This window comes from Fusarium mangiferae, assembly GCF_900044065.1.
Source record: "Fusarium mangiferae strain MRC7560 genome assembly, contig: FMAN_scaffold010, whole genome shotgun sequence".
NCBI classification, from domain to species: domain Eukaryota; kingdom Fungi; phylum Ascomycota; class Sordariomycetes; order Hypocreales; family Nectriaceae; genus Fusarium; species Fusarium mangiferae.
Window position 1 is genome coordinate 1,618,380 of NW_024573930.1, and position 24,021 is coordinate 1,642,400.

General features: G+C 49.8%; 8 protein-coding genes across 8 annotated transcripts; 4 read left to right on the forward strand and 4 right to left on the reverse strand.

The window, feature by feature from the left end:
* Positions 1 to 2,372: 2,372 nt before the first annotated feature.
* FMAN_02626 (uncharacterized protein) lies at positions 2,373 to 3,566 on the forward strand (the record flags this gene model as incomplete). The annotated part of the gene is made up of 2 exons (XM_041820211.1): positions 2,373 to 2,650; positions 2,702 to 3,566. The coding sequence occupies 2 exons, from the start codon at positions 2,373 to 2,375 to the stop codon at positions 3,564 to 3,566; spliced, it is 1,143 nt and encodes a 380-aa protein (XP_041686114.1).
* A 90-nt stretch (positions 3,567 to 3,656) lies between these two features.
* FMAN_02627 (putative nuclear export sequence-containing nonribosomal protein) lies at positions 3,657 to 5,285 on the reverse strand (the record flags this gene model as incomplete). Its single annotated transcript, XM_041820213.1, has 2 exons — positions 3,657 to 5,142; positions 5,218 to 5,285. The coding sequence occupies 2 exons, from the start codon at positions 5,283 to 5,285 to the stop codon at positions 3,657 to 3,659; spliced, it is 1,554 nt and encodes a 517-aa protein (XP_041686115.1).
* A 354-nt stretch (positions 5,286 to 5,639) lies between these two features.
* FMAN_02628 (putative Pre-rRNA-processing protein ESF2) lies at positions 5,640 to 6,608 on the reverse strand (the record flags this gene model as incomplete). Its single annotated transcript, XM_041820214.1, has 1 exon — positions 5,640 to 6,608. One exon carries the CDS (start codon positions 6,606 to 6,608, stop codon positions 5,640 to 5,642), a length of 969 nt encoding a protein of 322 aa, XP_041686116.1.
* Positions 6,609 to 7,442: 834 nt separating this feature from the next.
* On the forward strand, positions 7,443 to 9,017 carry FMAN_02629 (uncharacterized protein; the record flags this gene model as incomplete). Its single annotated transcript, XM_041820215.1, has 4 exons — positions 7,443 to 7,847; positions 7,903 to 8,617; positions 8,669 to 8,838; positions 8,904 to 9,017. 4 exons carry the CDS (start codon positions 7,443 to 7,445, stop codon positions 9,015 to 9,017), a joined length of 1,404 nt encoding a protein of 467 aa, XP_041686117.1.
* A 1,942-nt stretch (positions 9,018 to 10,959) lies between these two features.
* FMAN_02630 (uncharacterized protein) lies at positions 10,960 to 11,400 on the forward strand (the record flags this gene model as incomplete). Its single annotated transcript, XM_041820216.1, has 3 exons — positions 10,960 to 11,052; positions 11,111 to 11,169; positions 11,223 to 11,400. 3 exons carry the CDS (start codon positions 10,960 to 10,962, stop codon positions 11,398 to 11,400), a joined length of 330 nt encoding a protein of 109 aa, XP_041686118.1.
* Positions 11,401 to 11,883: 483 nt separating this feature from the next.
* Positions 11,884 to 13,402, reverse strand: FMAN_02631 (uncharacterized protein; the record flags this gene model as incomplete). The annotated part of the gene is made up of 2 exons (XM_041820217.1): positions 11,884 to 12,946; positions 13,134 to 13,402. The coding sequence occupies 2 exons, from the start codon at positions 13,400 to 13,402 to the stop codon at positions 11,884 to 11,886; spliced, it is 1,332 nt and encodes a 443-aa protein (XP_041686119.1).
* Positions 13,403 to 14,358: 956 nt separating this feature from the next.
* On the reverse strand, positions 14,359 to 17,862 carry FMAN_02632 (uncharacterized protein; the record flags this gene model as incomplete). The annotated part of the gene is made up of 1 exon (XM_041820218.1): positions 14,359 to 17,862. One exon carries the CDS (start codon positions 17,860 to 17,862, stop codon positions 14,359 to 14,361), a length of 3,504 nt encoding a protein of 1,167 aa, XP_041686120.1.
* Positions 17,863 to 21,761: 3,899 nt separating this feature from the next.
* On the forward strand, positions 21,762 to 23,993 carry FMAN_02633 (uncharacterized protein; the record flags this gene model as incomplete). The annotated part of the gene is made up of 1 exon (XM_041820219.1): positions 21,762 to 23,993. The coding sequence occupies one exon, from the start codon at positions 21,762 to 21,764 to the stop codon at positions 23,991 to 23,993; it is 2,232 nt and encodes a 743-aa protein (XP_041686121.1).
* Between the last annotated feature and the right edge of the window lie 28 nt (positions 23,994 to 24,021).

Below are 24,021 nucleotides of genomic sequence, written 5' to 3' on the forward strand. Positions count from 1 at the left end.
CCAATACGAGTCTGTGATTGGCCCGCCTCTCACCTTGGAAAAACAGGAACTTCCTGCTTCATTAGGTAAAATTACTATTCTTGCTGTAGCAGTAACCATAAACGGACGCAAGCACGAGGATCCTGCAGAACAACTCGACAAGAAGAGGCTGGGCGACCTCCATAAGATAGAACTCGGGGAAACCTCGCGGTCTCGGGGTAGAAGGCTGCAGTCTTTCTCTGTGTGTTCTCCGGGCTTCAGTGGTATCCATCGGCGGCGCGCGGTATCGAGACGCCGATTCACCGTGAAGGGAGGGTATGGGAAGGGGAAGGGAATTGCCGCGCACTCCCTTTCTCCCCCTGCCACTATCTCCCGTCTGGGGAAGAAAAAAAGAAACTGTCTGGTATTTTTTCATGGAGAGTCTAGAGAGTCCACCCCCGCATGTCGCGATGCAATTTTTATCCTTTCCCCGCATGGGAGCCGCTCGCTTGTCCGGGGACCAGGGGGGGCGTGTAGTAACCAATTCCTTGATACCGTCCAAGGTCAGTCATGAAAGAAAAGATACGGGGGAAACCGGCGGAAGGGAAGTTTTTGACGGTGGAGACGGAGTCTCGAAGCGAAGCATTGACTGGGGAAACGGTGAGCACGTCTTGAAGAAAAGCTGACCGTCTGCAATAACTTGCTGTTTGTTCAGTTTCCCTTATGTCATGAGACAGGCAGCTTTACAACATAGGATCCATACAGAGCCCCGGCAAGCCCCGAGTATCATGAAATTAACTGAAGGAATTGTATCGTAGAATCAAAAACTGTGAATCGTGCCTTGGGCTATTACACAATTGCGTATCCACTGCAGCGGGTCAGCCAAAAAGGTACATTGAGGAACTTGGGGAATCTCGAGACTATCGACGGGATTTGTCCGATACCGGGGGAGGGTGTGTGTGCGTCAGACTGCCAGTCCTGGAGTAAGGGAAAGGGTTTGGGATCCATATCATGGGGTAAGAGAAACGTTAGTTGGGTCTCGCAATTGAGGATGTACCTTGCGTATGGATATGGTCAAGACGGAAATAGTCCGGTGAGAGGAATGGCGTAGACTATGGCACATGACTGTTTCGTTATCTGGGCCTTGTCCCTAGATACCTTGGCCAGTCTAGAGTTCGGCTAGACATGCAGAATTGGGAATCCGATTTCTAGTTAAGCTTCTAGGGAGCTAGCTGAGGAATCATCAAGATAGTCATTTAGCCGCGTTGGGTAGTGTTTAGATAGAGCTGCCACCGCAGAGCATAACCTTGGTGCCGCCGCAATGAAATATGTGCTTAAGGGTATTAACCAGGAACGACGGGTGGCTTCAGATCATACAGGAATTGAGAAACTGACTTAAGGCAGGCGGCTTTTTCTAACCTGGTAATCCACTCTTGGAATGATATGGGCTTCCGTGGGCGGTCACAATCTTGATAAAGATTAACAACTACAGCTAACAGCACACTCGCCCTACAGAATAGCTTGCCTTGCCCAATGATAAGGGCCGCGTGGTTCCAGATAGATCCAAGATGATTAGAGCTTTATCCAGCCTGAAGAGACTCCAAAGTTATATTGGCCCCTTCATTTGCAGGAGTTAGAGCGCACCTATGCGACTTACAAGTCTCCGTCGTACCACATCTTCCTAATAGCAGGCCAAATAACAAAATATGGTGATTGTTGCTCATATACATGACTCAGATAGTCGGTAATAAGTTATAGGTTTAGATATTCCCAGATTGTGTGAAGTATAACAAAGATTGAGCGGTAGGGTCTAGCCTTTATGCTGATTCACTTGAGAAAACTGTGCAAGAAGCTATCATCCACAATTCTCTCTCTTATATATGCGATAGAGGAGTGTTCGATTCAATAAGCAGATTAACAAAAGAATGTACATGGGCAATGCTGAGGCAAACAGGATTGGTTTTCTGGCATATTTGTCTAACATGGCACACACTCAGCCTCTGATTTAACAAAGTGTCATGAGAAAACAGACAGACGCGTTTAGACGTTTGTACCAGTCTTGCTCCAGCATTGTTTTTTGGCGTCGTTAGATCAACCTACTTGCCTATGTAAAGTGAGAAACCTTCTGTCTCTTTCACTGGCAAAGCCGATCTTGCATCTCTTCCATTTTACATGCTAATAAGAAACATAAGGAGAAACAGTATACGAGCTTACTCAACCTGACAACTACTGTTGCTGATATCTAAATTTATTAGAGATGTTGAGTTGTATGCTCTCTTACTCCATTTGAGTTTGATAGTATAAGAGCGAGGTAGCTCTCGTTTAGCTCAACTGCGCTGCCTAAAGTGGCAATCCCCCACCACTCCATCACTATCCAGCTACACTCTCAACCTCACCAATAATGAACTTCAACCATGGGCAGAAAACTACCGTGGAAGACTTCCTCAAGTCCTTCGGGCCCTGAAAGAAAAACTTCAGTGAAGTCGGAGAGTCCACTACCCACACCATCACGAGCGCCCCGTCCAGGCACACCCTCAGCTTCCCGTAAGAAACCGCGTCGCGAGCGCGTGATAGAGGCAGAAGGTATTCCAGACTCAACGCTTTCATCAAGACCGCAAAGAAACCGACAATATCATACAGATGCCACACGCAGTCCTTCAACCTCGCCTCCACCAGAGCCACCTAAAGAAAGGTCCGTCTCACTCCCAAACTCACACTTATACCAAACGCTAACTAGACTCAGATTCATGAGACCAGGTCTCGACCACGATGACAGATATCGCATAGTGGAAGACGAGTTCGTCAACATGGCTCACCAATTCACACTTCACATTCATACTTCTGAATACAACCGTTTGAAGAATTTGGCTAAACACCAAAACGCAGACACAATCCGTGAGATTGAAAGACCTGTAATCGGCGCGCCAACCCTTCTTACAAGACATCGCCAGGAGGATGTTCGCCGCAAAGCCAAACAACGCAAGCTCTTAGGTACTGACGCAAATGAGAAGAAGGACTCCCCTTACGTTGGTTCAAGTCTGCAAGGTCTCATGGAGAGTCCCAGAAAGGAGCACAAGTGGATATCAACAGGTCTGGCTGATACCGCGGCAACGAGAGCTTCAGCGGGTTTCAATTCACAGAAGATTAGCCCGCTACGGTTAAAGCAAGGATCCATTTCATCCTCAGCAAAGAAGAGGCAGATCCCTTTGGGTGATGACGATGAGACTGACGATGGAAATGACTTGGATCTGGCTACACCTTCACGCACTGCAGCTACAAAGGCAGCACGCACGACTTATACATCCAGTCCAGCAATGCCACGATCAGCTCCACGAACATCGTTTAGTACTCCTCGCACACTGAAGTCAGCTATGAACACAACTTCGAGGCCGGGCTCTAGCGTTAAGCGACCAACAACAGCACCTGGGGGAAGCGAAGCACGCAAGGTAACAAAAAGCCGAGACACTGAAGAAGACATCGATGACGACGATCCTTTTGGGATCAACAAACGAAGAATTCAACGTCAGAAGTCAAGGGAACAGTTCCGCAGAACCGAAGAGAAAACACCTTCTAAACCATCACTCGACGATATTCCTTCATTCATCTGAGCACATTCACTGTCACGAAATCTCAACACAGTGGTCCAACAGAGTCTTGTTGCTTGGAAATCAAATCAGTTCTTTTCATTCATGTAGGTCCTATTCTTGCATTGGCCGATCCTCCATTGTAAGCTCATCAAAGTCATCCAGCAACTCATTCATATCAACGTGAGGCGCCTCATCATCCTCCTCAGTCTCAGCCACACTCATCTCCTCCTCGGCTCTCTTCTTAGCCTTATACAGGGCGAGCGTAGCACGGAGCTCCTCGTCTTCCTCGACATCTCGCAAGAACTGCTCGTACTCTTGATCCAAGCGTTCTTGGTCTGCCTTCTTGGGAAGAAGCTCGCCCTCGTCCTTGTCCATACGCTTGAGCTGCCAGTTTCTCTTGCGGTTCTTTCTGCGGCGGGGATAGTGCTTCTTGACTAGCACCACGTCAGGGATTCTCGATGAGTATGTGTTGGAGCTCTCGATCTTCTCATATTCGGTGTTGTTAAAAACGGTTCCGGCCAGCAGGTAACCCATAGCAGAATCACCGGGCTGGAGGAGTCGGCCCAAGTGAGTCCTTGTGAAGTATGTTCGGTCATTTGAACCAAGATCTGAGGCACGGGCGACTGTGGCTTCGGCAAGCGTCCATTTGCCCTTCTGGGTTGCTGTGCGGTCGATATCCATGACAATGAACTCAACGAGTTCATGTGTATCAGTGAGAGACAGGAAAGGAGCTCGCCAATAGATTGGTGAGCTGATATCGCAAGTCTGAAGAGTCTGGGGATCCAACAGGTACACAGAGGTACCGATCTTGTGGCAGAGGAGGAGAGGTGAGATATTGCCGCTTTGCTTGGCCATCTTGATGGGCAGAGCGACCAGGTCGTCTTTACATATAGGCACCAGCTCGGCCGAATATGTGAACTTGTACGACGACTTAGAGGTGTGGGTATCGTGAGAGATGAGTTCCTGCGACGCCTTCACCTTGACAGGCACCACAGAGTTGAGGAAGTCGATGAACTTCTCAGCCTGGTTCTTTTGGGCGAAGAAGAAGTCGATACCATCCTTGGCCTCCCGAATGTTGAGTGTATCTTTGTGTGCGCCGTGCTTCATAATAAGCTGCTCGAGGAAGAGGAAAGTTCGCTTGTGAAGGACCTTTTGACGAACTTGAACAGCAGCTCGCCAAACGTTGGCAGTGTACGACTTGGCACACTCAGGACACTGCTGGTAAGCCACCACATACACAACCTCGAAACTCTGTTGAAGCAGCATGCCATCTTGGACGGAATCCTGGATTGTGATCTTGACCTTGACTCGTCGCGAGTGAGGCTCGGTCCAGATAAAGCTCGCGTCCACGATACGAACTTTGTTCAGACCTCGAAGTTTCTTGAGGCACATGGCTAACAATTCGCGGGATTCGGGGGCGGCAACGATCCAGCTGTTGGGGGGCATGAGCCATCGGTCGCAGTCTCGGCAGAAGTTGAGCGTCGCCTCTCGCTGGACGCCTTGGGAAATGTCGACGGTAAGCTTGATGCAGTCATAGCAGAGAGCGCCACTGGAGGCGGTTCCATCGATCGGGGCACCGCAGTTGCAGCAGAGAATACTGAAGAGACCCAAGTTAGTATTGCGCCCAAGAGACAGAACGAGTGCGGGGTGGTGAAGGAAGATCAAGACTCACGTAGCGGCGCCCTGCTGCTGAGAGGCAGGGGCTATAGAGATAGGCTGGTCATCCAGATCCATCGACATGCTGGGCAACGATGTCGTGTGAAATTTGATGGTGTTGTTTGGGTGGAAATGAATGATGTTCAGTGACTCTTAGAAATCCTAGAGTGGGAGAATTTGGTTCGCCGCCGCTTGATAAGCGCTTATCGGTTGCAGAAAGGATATTTTTTTGCAGGCGCGGGGCAAAAAAATGGAAAATGCAAGTCAAGTGGCATTCTTTCCTCAGAGTCATAAAGTTCAGGGTCCACTTGGCTCCATGAGATTTGGGTCATGCCAATCATTGGATGGCCTTGAATGCATTATATATTTTCAAAAGTCGTGGTTTTGATCAAATCAGGTATTATAGACAAAAGTGCAAAATAATAACGGCTATAAAGATCAGAAAATCTTGCTCAGTACCCTCGTCACCTCGGCTGGTTGGTCTTCCACTTCCGTCTTCTTCTTCGCCAGAGGAACTTGCTTGAACGATCTCTTGACTTGTCGTATCGATTCCTCTCCCTCTCGCTCGCCATCTGCCTTCCTCTTCTTGGCCTTTGCCTTGGCTTCCATGCCGTCCAGCATCTTTGCCTTCTCCACGTTCCTGACAAACTCCTTGTTCTCCTTTGTCGACTTGCTGATCTCGGCTCTCATGCGGCTAGCGCGCTCAGCGTTCTCAGCAGCTATCTGCTCTGTGAGGTTGTGCCATTTGAAACCCTTGAGGTATAGAAGATTCCATAAATCGTCGTGGTAGTAGCTCCCCTTCTTGCCACCAATGGTGCGTGCGTTGAGAAGATCGCATACAGCCTTGGCGTCCTTCTTTTTTGTGAACTCGACCCATCCTTCGGTGTAAGATCGCTTCTTGTTACCGCCAGCGCGAACGCGACGAGCATGTGAGGCTGGGTCTTCAGGGGCGAGGAAGATGCGATTGATGGTTCCGTAGGGTTCGAGGAGAGAGCGCAGCTTGGCGGGCTTCATGAAAGGTGGTATACGGGAGAGGTAGACGACGCCTGACTTCTTGATGGCGGCTTCGGAAGCGACGAGGTTCTTCTTTGTCAATGTTCTTGTGACATCTGGCAGCTCTGTCGAAGTTGTGTCTTTTAACTTGCGCTTTGGCTTTTCCGGTTTGTCGTCCCCCTCCTCTTCCTTTTCTGTTTTCTCTACATCCTTTTCAGCCGGCTCGTCCTCGTCGTCGCTGGCATCGCGTTCGATATCGCTACCCAGATCGTCATCGTCGTCCGAGTCAAGTTTCCGTCGCTTAGCGCCTCGGCCACCCTTTTTCATATCATCATCCTCAGAATTATAGCCAACATCGTTCTCCTCTTCGCTATCAGCTGTATCGAGAAAGTCGTTTTTGGTTTCGGGTGCCATGATGAATGCGATTGGCAGCACTGAGCTTGGGCTGTGTCCAATGTGAGGCTGGAGAATCCAATGTCAAAAAAAAGTAGTCCCTTACTGATAAGATAAGCTGTCGCCGCGCTAGACTGCAGGGATCTGATTCTGAGTTGGAGACGGTCATGTGACTTGGAGGGGTAGCCAACGACGTCACTGATAAGAGACTTGGGGGGAAGAATTGTTCGTGAAGAGCGTTACAGCAGGTTAAGGGATAGTACCATTTGATGTAAAGGCATGGTATTTCCAGAAGCATGATGCTTGATGTGAACTATGAGTGTCCAGTACAGTACTTACCTCTGTGCGGTAGTCGAATTGACTTTAGATGTTCATCTCAATGTACTTGGCATCCAATACCTTTGTCGTCTAAGCTGCTATAAAACAAAGTCTTATCATGGGACTTCATATCGTTATGATCATGCATGTTCTTGAGAGTGAGAAGAGACTTGATTCGGGTCTTGATATCTTGACACCGGTAGTATCATGGGATCACTAGATATTCCCAACTAATTTATGTATCATGTCTTATCAGATTGTAGCGGGGTTGAAGCCGCCGAGTTCGGGTTACGTTGGTTGGTATCCAATACGTGGGGCAACTCAAGCACCGCGAGCCGCGAGCCGCCAACCGCCGTCCGTCATGGACGATGGAAAGTACAAGTACCTACACGTACAGTTCGCTCCCGTCATGACCAGGCATCTCATATACTCCACTTGCACTTCAAAAAAGTGGCCAGCTACAAAGATATAATCTCGTCCACGATCTGTCACTACAATCTCACTCTCTTCCTCACACATACCTAATTATACCCCACAATGTCTCTCGAAGTCATCACCACAATCTCCCCAAACACAAACGAGCCCATCCTTACCAGGAATGGCGCCTCTCAAGCTGACCTTGAGTCTCTCCCCAAGGTCGCCACTGAGGCTTTCCAGAGCTATCGCAAGACAACGCTGAAGGAGCGTCAAGCTATTGTTCGCAAGTTCCTCGATGGCCTCTTGGCTAAGAAGGATGAGCTCGGTGAAGAGTTGACCGTTCAGATGGGCCGCCCCATCTCTTACACACCGGGAGAGGTCGCCACAGCTGTCAAGAGGGGTGAATACCTCCTCAAGATTAGTGATGAGGCCCTCAAGGACACCGACGGCGAGCCCGAGAAGGGCTTCAAGCGTTTCATCCGAAAGGTCCCTGTCGGGCCTGTACTCATCATCTTTGCGTGGAACGTAAGTGCTGGCCTTGTCCCGCTGGACCAGAAGCATCTTTGCTGACTCTGCACAGTACCCTTACCTTATTCTGGTCAACTCTCTCATTCCCGCTCTTCTTGCAGGCTGCAGTGTAATCCTCAAGCCCTCACCTCAGACACCTACCATCGTGGAACGGGTTACCGATCTCCTGAAGGAGGCGGGCTTGCCTGATGGTGTTTGCCAGTACTTCCACTGCGGCTCTCCCACTCTTATGGAGACCATTGTGCGCGATCCCAAGATCGCCCTAGTTTGTTTCACCGGCTCTGTCGCTGGAGGTCTCGCTGTGCAACAAGCTGCGTCTGACCGCATTGTAAATGTCGGTCTGGAGTTGGGTGGCAAGGACCCAGCATATGTTCGATCAGATGTCGATGTTGATTGGGCTGCTGCAGAGATTGTTGACGGTGCCATCTTCAACTCTGGCCAGAGCTGCTGCTCTATCGAGCGTGTGTATGTTGATGAGAAGATTCACGATCAGTTTGTTGAGGCCGTGCAAAAGGTGCTCAAGAGCTACAAGCTCGGTGATCCCTTTAACAAGGAGACTCAGCTGGGGCCTGTCGTTTCAAAGCGATCAAAGCAGACTGCCGAGGAACATGTTAAGGATGCCGTCGACAGCGGTGCCAAGGATGCCACTCCCGAAAACGAGACTTTCAGCAACCCTCCTACCAAGGGTAACTTTGTGAAACCCACCCTTCTGACCGGCGTCAACCACAGCATGCGGGTCATGACTGAGGAGTCGTTTGCCCCAATTAGTAAAGATCTCCGATGACAGTTTGAAGACGGTTTGCTGACAAGAGATACAGTCCCTGTTATGAAGGTCAAGGATGACAGTGAGGCCGTCAAGTACATGAACGACAGCGAGTTTGGCCTGACAGCCAGCATCTGGACCAAGGACACAGACAAAGGATACGAGCTTGCCGAGGATGTGGAAGCCGGCACTGTATTTGTCAACAGATGCGATTATCCGGCACCGGTACGTTTTCTGATCCAAGCACAAAGGGTCTCTGCATTACGTGATTACTGACTGGCCGACAATAGGATCTGGCATGGACTGGCTGGAAGAACTCAGGCAAGGGGCAGACACTCAGCAAGTTTGGATTTGATCAGTTTGTGAAGCTCAAGAGCTACCACCTGAAGGACTACCCAAACTAAACTAGATAGAGAGGTCGCCATTGTTGATCGAACCCGGTCAAGGTGACTGACTCTGAATAATGAGACGACGGTCTGTGTTGACATGAATCAAACACTTGCTGCAAACAATCTGATACTGCCATGATTAAGAACGGAGCACCGTGGTTTGAGTGCACATCATTTCTCTTAGCGACTGTCTCTAGGAAGTGTCTCCCCTGGCGAGGCGGGCAGAGGCGGGCAGGGCAGAGCAAAGCAGGGCAGAAGCGGGTGAGACGAGACGTTTTCGATAACGGGCGACCAAGACAAAAAAAGAGGCACGTTTTGGTCGTTCTGGGGAATGTTGAGTTGATGAGGGATTGCTGCATTCGGTAATCTCTACGGTGAGTCGAACAATCTGCGACAACTGACACTACGTGGCCTTGTACGGGCAATTTACTTACCTAGTCACTGATGGTAAAGTGACTTAACGAAGTAACAGAGGAGATAATTGCTGAAGCTATTCAATAACTGTTCATTTCCTCGCCCTGGATTGAGTTGGCGACTTTTCCCGCCTCCCTTTGTCGGTGTTGCACGAGATTAGGCTTGGGGCGCCACGCGAGAGGCATTGAGTATATGATATTCGACCCCCTTGTACATGGACGCAATTTATCAGAGGCAATAAATCCCACACAAAGGACATGATTTAATTGCAACCGTGCACTTTTTCGTCTCTACTATGGTATAATGTCACTTTTATGTTAGTCTCGATATAGTCTCCCACGTTGGGTTCTCCTTGCGGCCCTTTTTTTCCCTGTCCTCTACTCTGCTCTACTATCCCGTCGCACCATGCAGCGTCGTTCAGCTGAGACATTCACCTTCCCCTGGCCCCAAAATTAGGTGCCGTAGTCCAGTGCTATAGGTTGTTGGTGGCGGGTTTGCACAGGACCCGAGACGCTGGAATTCCAGTGACTTGGATGCATTCCAGAAGGAGACGGCAGCGTAGCGTTGACCCCTGGCGCTTAGACGGTTCAGGGCGGTCTGTCACTGCTGATTTGCCTGTTTTCACTGTGTGTGTGTACGTACGTGCGTGCGTGCTTGCATGCAAGTGTGCGTTGTGTTGCATGTGTTGTCTGCATCTGCAGTCATCTCTTGGATAGGTAATTTTCCTTTTTTTTTGTTTCCCTTTGTTCAGTCTCGTATATTTAATTAATACAAATGTACATATCCTCCTCTGGCTAATTTCTTGTTCCGTTCTTGTGCTGTTACATCTCTCTAACCATCACATTCCTTTCCTTCATCAACTGTCCTGTCCTGTCCTGTCCTGTCCTGTGAGGCTTATTATAGACCAACCTCCAGACTGACTTGACTGACTGTCTTTCACTTATACACATTCTCTCCTCTCAACCTCGTCCCCTCCCCCATCTTATCTGCCTTGCATACCTCAACTCTCTCTTCGTACCTGAGACTCGGATGATCCTCTTTGTATCAAAAACATACCAGAGTTTAACTCCACCAACCACTCACTCGCTCGTTCTCCTACACCACCACTAAAGAGCCACATACATGCCTTTCCCCATCTGACATCCACTTCTTTGTCCTCCTCTAGACCGTGAATTTAAAGAAAAAAACGAGGCTTCTTTTTTAATTTCCCGCCTTTTTCTCTCTCTCATACAAGAATTCCAATCTCGTACCTTTTTCAGTCAGCCTCTTGTCTCCCAACCCTTCTTTTAAACCTCATCTCAGCTTGCCTCGTTCCATCTTTGCTTCTTCCCCAATTCTAGAACAACTCTCCACATACTCACTCACAACTACAACTACAACTACAACTACAACTTCAAACCAACCACCTTTTCGGGGCTCTTTCTATATAAGAACCCTTTCAACCCTCAAAGTCGTCTTGATGGGATCCGCTGCTGTTTATCCTTCCGAGAGACGTGATCCTCGGTGCTTTAATCTTCCCTTGAATCGACTTCGATCTTCAAGGATGCATATCTCGGATGACTTCCAGACACTGTGCGAGCGTGTCCAAACAATGGTTCGCCAACGACGCCGTAAGGAGAAGCGCCACATGGAGATTGTATGTCATGTCTATACTATCAAACCATCTTGTTCTTGACTAACCCTCTATCTCTCAGTCTGCACCTTTTGGCTTCGAAAAGAACCCAGTCAACCTCCCAGGAGTCTCAGAGGAGCAGTAAGCCAATACTTGTTCAACCACTACAAGATCGATACACTAACAATACAAAGACTCTCTATGCTTCGAGAACAAGCCGCCGCCAGTCGAATTGGCATCGCAGACCCTCCCAGCCCTACCGCCCCTCGCTCGCCCTGTTCAACCTCGAGCCTCTTCTCCCATCCAGTCCGGCCACCCATCAAGACTGCCCCAACATCTACTTCTCTCTCGTCCACCGACAGCCTCCACTGATCGAGTACGGACACTAATCATTACTATTGTTTTTACCGCTATTAGAGGTTTTATCAGGGGCGTCTTAAGAAAGGAAACACAACACTGGCTTGGGTCTATGGAAAGGAACAGCTGTACGATACACATGGGATGGATTGGAATGGAATGGTAACGAAATTGGGCGGATCATGGAGAATTGGGCATCTACGGGACCACGGGAACGGCAACAGCAAAGGCAACATTACAGAATATCATCATACCCGGCGTAATCTAATCTGATTAATTCTTTCACCGACATTACTGCTCTCAACTTCTCTCGCCGATGCCCCTAAATTAAGGGTTTTGTGCTAAGCTGGACCAGTGTCTGTTAGGAATGTGAAAGGAACAATGTCGTTGACGGGGGGAGTGACATGTTGTTTCATTTGGAGGTCTAAGACATGCATACATGCACGCATGCGTCCGTCCTCGCTTCTCGCTACTATATTCTAGATTACTGCTAATCTTTTAGATCCAACCGGCGTACACGTCCAGACTCTCGGCGCGAACTCCCTCCATCTCCCCCTTAACGCTTAGTAGCTTAACCTTTGTACCCTTCTCCTTAGCCCACTTGTCCAGGAACTCCCCAACTCCCTGCTTCGTTTCCTCATCATCCTTCATCAGGAGAGCTAGGGCGTCGTAGCCGCCCGCACCGGGGACGACACCGCCGCAGACCCCTTCAACGGTGCTGAGGGCGTCGAGGAGCTCTGTCTGGCTTTCTGGCTCAATGGGGACGTCGCTGGCGCTACCCATTTGTCTAATCATCTCTCGAACAGCGGTAATCTTCCCCGGCAGATTCTCGACGTCCCCGGCATTGAGAGTAGCAATCAACTGCTCATTGCGCTTCTGGAGCTCATCCCAAAGCTTCTTTGACTCTTCTGGATTCGATGACCTCCACTTGAGGACCTTCTTGACCATGCCAACCGTCTTGCTTCCACAGTCCACATCGCACATACGCAGAACAACGCCCTTGGGCATGATGACTGCATCCTTGAGAACCTCTACATCCCAGGCAGACTCGCCGTCGACGAGCTTGACCAACGCGGCGGCGAATCCGGCCGCACCGGGCTCGGGAATTGAAGACAGTGTCTCGGGAGAGAAACGTCTGTATCTGCAAGACCCGTAGACAGCGGTCGCAACGTCGAATCCAGAACCGACCTTACCTTGCGCAGCACAATGGGCAGCCTGAGCCAGGTTGTGAAGCGTCCTCTTGCCCTGGTCAGACTGAAGGTTGAAGAGATCTTCTGGTAGGTAGTGAGCCAGGAGGGCAGCAGTTAGTGAAGTGACGAGAGCAGCAGATGAGCCAAGACCCGTCTTATTAGCATCTCCCAAGGTCACGGGGAACTTGGCAAAGCGCCCTTGACGTGTGCTCTCGGATTCAGAGTGCGAGTAGTAGTCATTGTCTGCGAGAATGATGAGACGAGCGGAGGCCATGCTGTGACTAGGACGATGCTTGGCTACTCGGTCGATGTAGGTGAGTGCATAGCTGAGAGTTGTCTCCACGAAGGGGTTGGGATTGATTTGTGCTCCGCTACTGATGAGTGAGTAAGATGAAGTAATTGCGTATAAGATAGAGATCCCTGTGAGGAGTTCGCGATTGGCTTTGCTCATGTGACGATTACATCTATCGCTTTGAGGACTGGCATCTCATCCAGTTTCATCGGCAGGGACACAGCCTCCCACCATTCACTCATTCATATGGAGAAAAAGTCACTTACACCTGCAACTGGGTAACTTTGATACCACCTCCCTCACCAGCCAGGTGATAACCATACCGCCATTGAGCCTCGAGGAATTGCGGGCTATCAACCACAATCTCAGTGAGCTGAACGCCAGCAGTCGTGTGAATGTCCCCAGCAATAACGTTGATACGAGCGTCGAGGCCGAATACAAAAGCCGTGTACTCCTGGTCCAGCACGAGATATCCGCCAGCGAGGAAGACCTTGCCGGGAGCTGAGACAGCGATGGTGGGGTGGTGGAGGGTCATTGTATATGTGATATTTATATAAGAAGCCTTAAATTGTCAGGAAATGAGGAACGTTAGATATTCAGGTGGTTTGGTTGAGCAACAGACAATGCAAACAGTCACTCTCTCAGTCGTGAGTAAGCTCCTTACTTGAATGCATGAGCAACGCAACCCAACGGATGAGAAGAATCATTAAACCCCAGCGGGGCCTCATTTCTAGACTATACAGTGCTTGCGATTTTAACACTGTGAGCTATTCATAGCCACAAGACAGACAATCACCCAATAGCAGCAGAGTTCATCAGAGTTTCAACCAAGAGAACACCAACAGCATCGTGATGATGCCAATTAGACGTCATGCAGTCAAATGATAAAAGCCTCATGTTACTGCGTGTCCCAGTCAGGGTATGGCACCTTTGGACACAACCACCAAAACTTCATATGCTCAAATCGCATCACTACAAGGACAGCTTTGTTTGATGACAAAATTGCCATTTCTTCATTTCTTGTATTGTATTGGTGGTACAAGCAGCAGGACCACATGCTCTGCTTTTCCTTGGACCAATTCTCTTCTTGGCCTTCATCTCTCCTCCCAGCTGGCCCTGTTCCCTGGCTCTTTTGGTCCCTCTATGCTGCTGAAATGTAATGTAATATAATGATTTCCCTTTCTTGGAGTGGTGATGATCTATCCAGGGAACGTTCGGCCCCTAAACTCAATCATTCAGAGGCAAACGCTCCACGTAAGTCCCATTTTGATTCCCAAACGCCGTCCCTCTCCAGGGCCCAAGAAGATCCAGAACCTCTCGAGTATGACATTTCATCAAAATGCCTTCCCCGTATAAAGACAACCAGCCAAACCAGCCCATCCCAACCCAATCCCGCCTTCCAACCAGTACAATAGGGTATCAAACAAATTACGCCAACATTAAATGAACATTACCACACTCTCATCACGAATCCCAGATCGTAACAGTCGTCTATTCCGAAACGTCATGTCCTCCGCCAAGAAGTTCCAGGACCTTGTTAACGACGGCACTGGGGTAACCGCGGGTGAGCATCTCACCGACAACGCCCTTGGCCTCCTCTCGCTGCTCAACAGCCAGATAAGCGCGGGTCATAGCCTCGTATGTGCTAGGTTCGCGCTTCTCTCGGCCAACAGCATCGTAGATACCTTGAGCTTTCTCAATCTTCTTCTCGGCAGCCCAGCCGTGAATCAAAGTGTTGGCGATATAAGGAGTTAGTTCCACGCCCTTGCTTCGCATGTGAGCAAGCACAGGCTCAGAAGCAGCAACCTGGTGGTTGGCAACCATGGCCTCAAACAGGGCTTGATACAAGCTGGCACTAATGGGAACAAGAGACTCCTTGACAACAGAATCAAACATCTTCATGGCACCTTCCATGTCGTGGAGGACACATCCCCTAGCGTGAATGAGAGAAGCATAGTGAACAGGCTCAACGCGTTGACCAGAGGCACGAATCATACCGAGGACCTCCTCGGCAGCATCCATGTCAACAGGATCAAGAGTAGCGTGAGTATCGACCAGAAGCTTATAGGTATGGGCGGTAGGGGCAATGCACTTGGCCTTCATGCGCTCGTAGTAAGCCAAGACCTTGGTCTTGTCTCGCTTTGTGGTCAGGAAGAATTGCATCATACTGTTGTAAGGAGCAGGACGAGCCTTGTAGTTGGGCATCGCCTCCATCTCATCAAACAGTGTTTCAGCAAACTTCTCATCACTGACTCGGCAGAGTGCATTGACAATGGTACCATAGGTGACCGATGTAGGTTTGATTCCAAGAGCTCTCATCTCAGCAAAATAGAAGAGGCAGTCGTCGATGCGGCGAGCCTTTCCAAGCTTACCAATGAGAGCGTTATACAAGAATGAGCTAGGTTCGACGCCTTCAGCCTTCGCCCGGTGGAAGATACGGACAGCTTCGGAAGCCTCGTCAAAAGTCTTGGTCGAATCCTTGAGGGTAGTGATGTAGAGACCGAAAGTGTTGGCAGAAGGGCTAGCGCCGATTTCCAACAGCTCCTGGTGAAATTGCTCAGCTCGTCCACGGTTACCCACGGTCAGACAAGCGCCGACCATGGCGTCAAGAATGCTAGACCATCCATAACGAACAACAGCATACTGGGGCATGATGGGCATATCAGTGCGAGCCATGCTAAGAATGTCATGGCAAAGATCGAACTTGCCATCACGAGCAGCAGCAGAAATAAGCTTGGCGTAGGTAATGTAACGAGGATGTCGGCCAGCACGTCGAATGTTGCGGAATCGGTTCAGTGCCTCACTAAGACGAGGTCCCTTACGACCATGATTACCCTCAAGATCGTCCGCAATAAGGGAGGATCCCTTGAAGTCGGTGTTGTGGGCGTAAGGGTCGTAGGTATCCTCGAAGGTGGAAACTGCAGGAGTCGACAGATAAGTAGAAGCGGTCATAGGCTGGAAACTGGCAACGTGAGAAGCAACCTCACGGGGATCGGGGATGCCACGAGTCTCCATGAATCGAGTGACGAATTCGACTCCCTCATCGACCTCTTCGACAAGATGAGGTTGGGTCTGAGAGACAGAGTCGCGAATACGCTGGAACATCATCTCGGACTGTGCCAATCCCTCGGCAACTTGGCCAGAGCCAATCATGGCCACGGCATACATAGCTGTAGGCTCGATGAAAGTAAGATCCACCTGCACACCGGGGTTGCATAGGACTTGCCAGTACTTAGAGGCACCAACAACATCAGTCTGACGGATATTCATAGCGAGGAGAGCGGTCGCGGGAGTGATCAAATCGTCCGCGTAAGGAGGCATGGCACTGTAGGCTGCGACAGCGGTGTCTGTATCACCCTTATCGGCAGCAATAGTTGCAATCTCACTCATAGCCTTGGCACGAGCTTCATCCGCAACGGACCGAGCCCATTCTAAAGCCTCCTGGTAGATACCACGGGTGATTAAACCCTTGACGAAACCGGTAGTGATCAAAGCATCCTTAATATCAGCAGCGCGGACGCCGTATTGGTCGACGATCTTCTGAAAGAACTTCATGGCGCCTTCAATCTTATCGGTGACCACGTAGGCATTGATAACCGCGGCATAAACCTCAGCATCGAGCCGGTCGTTGAGAGTGCTCTCTCCATCGTCGTGGGCAATGGCGAGGTTACGGTATTCGTTGTAGCATTCGACAGCACTGACCAAATCTCCGGACGAGGCGAAAGCAGTGATCATGGTGGGAAACAAAGCAGCATAAGGGACGATTTGACTTCCCTCCATGTGCTCATAAAGTCGCAGCATGTCATCGACGCGTCCGTCTTTAGCACAGGCCGTAATAAGCTGATGGTAAGTCTCGGCGGTGAAGTTGGCGGCATCAGTGTTAACTGAAGTGTCGAACAGCTGGATTGCAAGATCGAGACGGTCGTCCTCGCAAAGAATGGCATGCTCGAGTTCATGAGACGCAAGCATGAATTGGCCAACCTGGTCCATGCCACCAAACCGAACTCGCTTGGCCTCCAAGGCAGCCTTCAGCTCAGCGACCTCTAGGCATCGGGATGCCAGGAGCCCAACGAGAATGTTAAAAGTCTCGGCATCTGGTGAAACCTTCCTCCTAAGCATGTCGGCATAAACGTCGAGGGCCTTGGATACAATCTCGATCTTCTTCATGGGGATATGGATAGCCGACAGGAGGAGAGCATTGTAGGCACCGGCGATAGGCTGCACGCCAGTCGCCAGCATTGCCTCAAAGACTGCGGGAATTTCAACATATCGGCCATTCTCAGCGAGCTTGTGAAGATGGTCGGCATAAGACAGAGACTGGGGGTCAACAGGAGGAGTGAAGCTGCGAGCGACACTTGCTGGAGTTTGTGACCTGGAAACCGCTGGAGATCGTGACTTGAAGCCAAGACTAGACACGGGTCGTCCTTCAGAAGCTGCATTCTCAGCTGCTTCCTGGAGGCTCCGTACCTCGATCTCCCTCTCGAGCGCAGCATCGATGTGCGCAAGAGCTGCCTGATCCTCAATCGACAGGTTCGATTTGACCTCAGCATCCTCAATCAAAGCCTCCTCAAGAACATCTTTAGAAAGTCCCTGGTCCTTGGTAAGAATGGAAGCAGGAGTTGGCTTCCATTCAATGCTCTTCTGAAAGTCGAATTGGGTCCATTCGGAATCGATTTCACCGGTGGCCTGCTGGTGCTGTAGGGCCTCGAAGTACGCGTCTAAACCTCCATGGTTCTGGGCGGGGCGATGCTCAACGGACGGGAGGCCCGAAGATGCTGTGCGCTCGGTGTGGAAGGCAGAATGAAGCTGAAGGTTGGAGAAGCGACCAAGTCGGTTGGTCTTTCGTCGTACAAAGCTAGGTCGGTTCTGAGAGTTGAGGACGTGAGGGTGAGCGGCAGCAACAACAGATTGAGCGTAACCGTGTGTTGTGATAGACTTTGCGAATGTTGATCCTTGACGGACGAAATTCGAGTAAAGGCTAGAGTATGTGGGCATTTAGAAACCACCCAGGGGGGAAGAGAGGAGACTATAGAACCTCTACGTCAGTAACAAGAACAATCAGGGGAGTGATCACGATGCGTATCAAGTAAGTTCGACTGCCATTGACATTGTGCCTGAGCAATGCCAAACCTGGAGTGCAGTGGAACGATTATGAGATCTGTGTCGGGCCATACGATCTGGGGAGGCGTGGAGGAACAGTGGTGTGTGGTGGACCAACAAAACGCGATAATGGAGTTCGAGGTGGCACTTACATTAGAAAAAAAGAGGAAATATCAATTGCAGGTTCATTTGACAGCAAGGACGCCGTCAAACAAACGCGCAGACCAGATTGATAGAATAATTATGAAGGGGGAGGGAAGGTGTGAAGAAATGAGAAAAGATCAGATCGAAAAAAGAGACGAGGAAAAAAATTAAGTCGTCTGGGGTTGGTTGTCTTGTCCTCGGGTGTTAGAAATGGATGGATGGGATGGAAGACGAGGGTGAATATTCGACATGGTCCCGGGCCTTAGGGTCGGGGGAGTGGCTGCCTTTTTTTCTCTTTGCCTGAGGTGCAGTGGAGTGGATACCCTGGCGACACTTTTACTGCCAAAGTGGCCCAGTTACGTAGAAAAATGTATGCGTCAAGAGGCAGCTTACAAGAGTCAGTGTGGGGAAACACTCGCTGGAGCCCTCACAACGGAGCTTGTTACGGCCAACTATCCACTGAAGGAGCTTCCTCCACGGTCTGTTATCGCTACAAGGTACTTGGACATCTCTGTAGCTGCAAGTACCTATCGATGATGGCTGCGCGGCCATAGCGGCCTTGTCGGGGCGCGGAGTTCGGGTCGTTGTTGGATGCGGCCTATCCAGACTCCGCAGTGGCTCTTCTGTGGGTGTCGACAGGGGTTAAAGTGTGCTCTTCCAGCTTGTGGGTGCCTGGACTCCATCGGGGACAGAAGCAGGTTCTGGAATGACTCAAGGCTTGGGCCTAGGGACCTGTAAACAAAGTTATCTCCATCCCGTCCCGTCTCTTTTTCTCTTACTCACTGAAGCTCCCTAGAACCTCCGGAGGCAAAGCTTCCAGGTGACGAGTTGAGCTTCAGGTGAACAAGCGAGTGACAAACACACAGAAGAATGCAACCATTTTGTTTGCGGGGGGATCTAATGCATGAGGCAACGATTCATACTGCTTAGTCTATTACACGCGCATTCACACCGATCATTGATCCTAGAAACCACAGATGCTTGAATTCCCACCGCTCGCATAAGGTATCCATCTATGAGCAGAACATTCAGCGCTGCGAGCACCAAGACCGCTTGGTCCTGGCGTTTGGAGAACCCGTTAGAAGAGCTTGATATTGGCTCGGCTCGACCAATCAGCTTTCATCGAATTTTGAAAACTCCCTCTCGTCCGGTCATGAAAGTTTTTTATTCCTTGCTTTTTATGTATGTGGTATTTTTGTGCGTTGTCGATCTCATCAATTGCTTTTTCTGTGGAGGATCATCAGAGAAAACAAATCATATCATCCGTAGCTGAACTACATAATCACCTACCTGCCTACGTACAGTAAATGCTTCAATCCTAAGGTATGTAGCCATTTTCTTAGTTTCTGCCATTTTATTCAAAAAGTGCATCCGCATTGACGGACCCTTCTTCGCACGCGACCCTTGGTCTGACCCGTAAGTGACGATTTTAGCGAGGAGCGGAACCGTTTTCTAGACCAGAATTCTCAGAACATGCATCCATCATCGACTTCGTCGACGGCCAGGGCCAAGGGTCTCGAGAGTTATTGACTAATCAGCCACCAACTCTTCGATCTCTGATGGTGGCCAGGGCGAGAACAAACCGGTGCTTTTTGTCCAGCCCTCCCTGTCTTAGATGTTGATCTGATGAGCTTCTATTGGTCGAAGTCTGTCTTCTTCCGTTAGCGTTGAGACTTCGTGGGAGAAGCCGGAACTCCACGTCCAGCCTGTCGGGTCACTGCCAGATGTCCCGCCAGAGGACACTTGTCTAAGTGCTAGCCTTCCAAGGGCTTTCTAACAAGGGTATTTCAGTTTTATTCAGTTTGACTTCTATCTTTGTGTTGACAGACAGGGCATTGTGAAGGCGGATCTCAGCAAATAACCATTCATGATGGTGGAATTACTGATATCAAACGTAAAATTTTGGCCATATCCTCGGTTATAGATATTGTTGAAAATTTGGTTCATGAATTAGTGCCGTTACACCACTAAGAAACATCACGAAATTGAGAGTTTACACAAGTTGTGGCGAAGGGTTGTAAGCTCAAACAGGCTGTGTGAAAATACCAGCTGTCAGCTGCTACATTGTTGCAAGAGAGTGAAACGCACATCGCCTTTCAAGAAAGGCATCAAAAGTACCATATTGTACCTACTCACGCCCCAAAGTCTCACCGGATTCTCTGCCGGGGCAAGTAATGCAACTCCGTCAGGGTTCCGTTTGCCCTAGCCACAGCCTCTCTAGAACAACAAGCATTTTGTTCATGATGACCAGTCATTGTCTGTAATGTGGCAATGTCAGCGACCATCTTGTCAGTCCCAGCCTCAGGAGGAATGTGAAAGAAACATCAAGCTCTGGTTTTGCTTCACTTGAGAATTTCATCAAGAAACTAACTATCATAGAAGCATCTAGTCTTAAGGGCTACCATAAAAGGACAAATATTCTTCAAATAATGATGAATATTCATCAATAATCACACTGGCCCATGAAACAGAGTTCCGTCCCAGACTTGTTCCCAGCCATCTAAAGTCAGGACTATGGAGGAGTGGCAGAACTGTCCTGCCACAGACCTGCAATTCTGGTCCGTCACAAGATCACTATCAACGAAAAATACCCGTTAACAACGGATGCCACGGATCACTTTGGGTTATGGCTGAAAATCCCCCTGGCTTTTCGCTTGTCATCCTTCAGGTCTCGCCTAAGATGACGGGTGAATAGCCGAGTCCGATCGGGTGTAAGCACATGCCCGGCATTTTCGCTTTTTTAAGTCCATGAATATCCGTCCTCGAGTTAGCGATTTGGAGATTTGGAGATTGGAGTGCTATCTGATGGTTCGCCCGGCTATCAATAGGCTATCGCGCTTATCAATCTGTGACCGTCTCCGGGGCGGGATGCAAAATGCTGATCACCTCCGGCACGACGGAGCAAAGTTACGAGCGGCTTATGGAAGGGGTGATGTTTTACTCCGAACTGCCTTATCTTCAATGACATAAGACAAGTCAGTCTGCGGCATTCGTAGTTGACGTGTAACTACAACCGTCGATGCCCCACGGTTTGCGCATACCTGACGTAGCACTGATTTACCAAAGGGCTTGTGCTGCCGTAGATTAAGATTGCGATGCGTATCACATGAAGGAGTAGGACCGTTGCAGTGTTGGCATTCGCAAGGCCTCCCTTTGCTTACGCGGACCGAATTCGCGATTCTGCGGAATCGAGAATATGCCTCGTCGCGCCTCATTAAACTCCCTGCGTCATCTCGTATCGATCTCTTCCTCTTGAGAAATCTCGGGGAATTTGAGATGACTCAAGGGGCCGTCGGTCATTTGACAGCGTAGGCCCGGGACTTTTCGATGTGCATTGCCCAGAGTGCCCTGAATTGTCCAGATTCCCGATGTTAGTGGTCATGAGACAGTTTTCAGTTTCTGTCATGACAACTTGCTTCGGATTTACGAAGGAGCTTCTTTATCTTTCTTTGGCTCACCCTGTCAACCTGTAACCATGAAGCCAGCCAGAGCAGAGCTGCTGAGATCTGAGAGTCTAGACCGCATCCACAATCCTTATCGATAGAATTTAGATAAGATAAGATACTCCACTCTTTGTTTTTTTTCTTGCGCATTGTATCGAGAATATTATGACCCATGTGAAGCTCTATAGCAACACCAACATCGCAATCATGGCTGACGATGGAATGCTTCTGAATTTTGACCTAGGCTCAGGTCCAATTAAGCCTCAAGTCAAGTTTAAGGGTGGTCGATGGCGTGACAGGAAGCAGGCAGAGAAGTCGGCAAGGATAGCTTCTGGGAAGACACCACAAGCCAAACCTTCTGGGGACGGATTCGATGAGGGCAGGTCGTCAAAACGCCAACGAACGGACGATGGAGGAGGGGACCACTCATTCGATTACAAAGCATTCAACAGACATGGTTCACGACCGAAGTTCACAGACAACGATGGCCACGGAGGTTCAAGCCAACCTCGTAACCAGCAGTCAGATCGCAAATCTAGACAAGTCATCTCCCGACTATTCTCGTTCAACCCCGCACAGACGACAGAGGAGGAGGAGAAGCAGGCAGAATGGACAGCTCCCGAAGCGACCAATGCGCCTTTATCAGATGTTGCGAACTTTGGTACATTGACGATTTCTGCCCGACTGGTTGATGAGCTTGGCAAGATGAACCTGGAGCGACCCACGGCTATTCAGAACAAGGTGATTCCGCATATGTTGACGAGTAGCTCCGATGCCTTTGTGCAGGCCGAAACTGGTTCCGGAAAGACCCTGGCATACCTGTTACCTATCTTGCATCGTGTTCTACTTCTCAGCGAAAAGGGGAAGGCTCAGATTCATCGAGATTCTGGTGCTTTTGCCATTATCGTTGCGCCTACTCGCGAACTTGCAAAACAGGTTCATACAGTTCTGGAGAAGCTCATCCGACCGTTCCCATGGCTCGTCTCGACAGCAATTACCGGAGGAGAATCTAAGAAGGCGGAAAAGGCTCGCATACGGAAGGGTGTCAATTTTCTGGTTGCTACTCCTGGACGACTTGCTGATCATATCGACAATACAAAGGCACTTAGCCTTAGCACTGTTCGATGGTTGATTCTTGATGAAGGTGATCGACTCATGGATCTGGGTTTCGAGGACGACTTGAAGAAGGTTATCACGGCTATCAAGGCAGTTGACGTATCCGACAAACTACCCGATGGAACACCGCTCACGGCCCTACCCGAACGAAGAGTTACAGTGCTGTGCTCAGCGACAATGAAGATGAACGTGCAGAAGCTGGGAGAGATGAGTTTGGCGGATGCGACATTCCTGGCAGCAAAGAAGGAGGAGATGGAGCTGGATGTGGAAAAGACAGAAATGAAGGCGCCCGCACAGCTTCACCAGTACTACTCGGTTGTCCCGGCCAAGCTACGGCTCGTTACTCTCATCTCGTACCTCAAGGCGACATTCTCTCGGCGTGGAAAGACCATGAAGGCCATTATCTTCATATCATGTGCCGACTCTGTCGACTTCCACTACGAACTGTTGCGAGACCCGAATAATAATGAGGCACCTGTTGCAGGCTCCAAGGATGCAGAGTCGGTTTCGAAGACAGTGGCAAAAGCAGCATACATCACTTCGCCAGCAAGTCCCGAGGTTGTTCTGCACAGGATGCAAGGATCTTTGTCGCAGCCCATTCGTACAGCTACATTGCGATCGTTCTCAGCTTGCAAGTCTCCATCTCTTCTTATCACCACCGATGTTTCCTCGCGTGGTCTTGATATTCCGTCGGTCGATCTGGTCATCGAGTATGACCCTGCGTTCAGTTTCGCCGATCATATCCATCGTGTTGGTCGTACTGCTCGTGCTGGTCGACCTGGTGATGCTTTATTATTCCTGCTCCCCGGAACTGAAGAAGGATATATCGAACTCTTGAAAGCATCAACACCACCAACGCCGCAATCCTACGACTCTATTCTCCAGAAGGGAATGATGACGAAACTCGAATTTCCGGTCGAGACATCCGCGAAGCCGGAGGATGGACAGTCTTTCCACGACAAGGCGGAGGCACTTCAGCTGCACATCGAGCAACGGCTCCTGACGGACACCAAGCGACTAGAGCTTGCTCGAAATGGCTTCAAGTCCCACATCAGGGCATATGCTACGCATACCAAGGAAGAGAGAAAGCACTTTGACATTTCAGAATTACACTTGGGGCATACGGCAAAGAGCTACGGTCTGAGAGAAGCACCTGGCGGCATTGGCGCAGGTGTGGAGAGGAAGACTAAGAAGCGGACAAATAAGGGTGTCGAGAAGAATACAGAACAGGCAGCTGGAGATGAGAGGCAAAACCAGAACATTATTAGGAAGAAGAGTATGATGCTCATGAATTCCGCGGCAGACGAGTTCAACATTGGTTAGGTAGGTAGCGCATTCCTTGGTTCAGTTG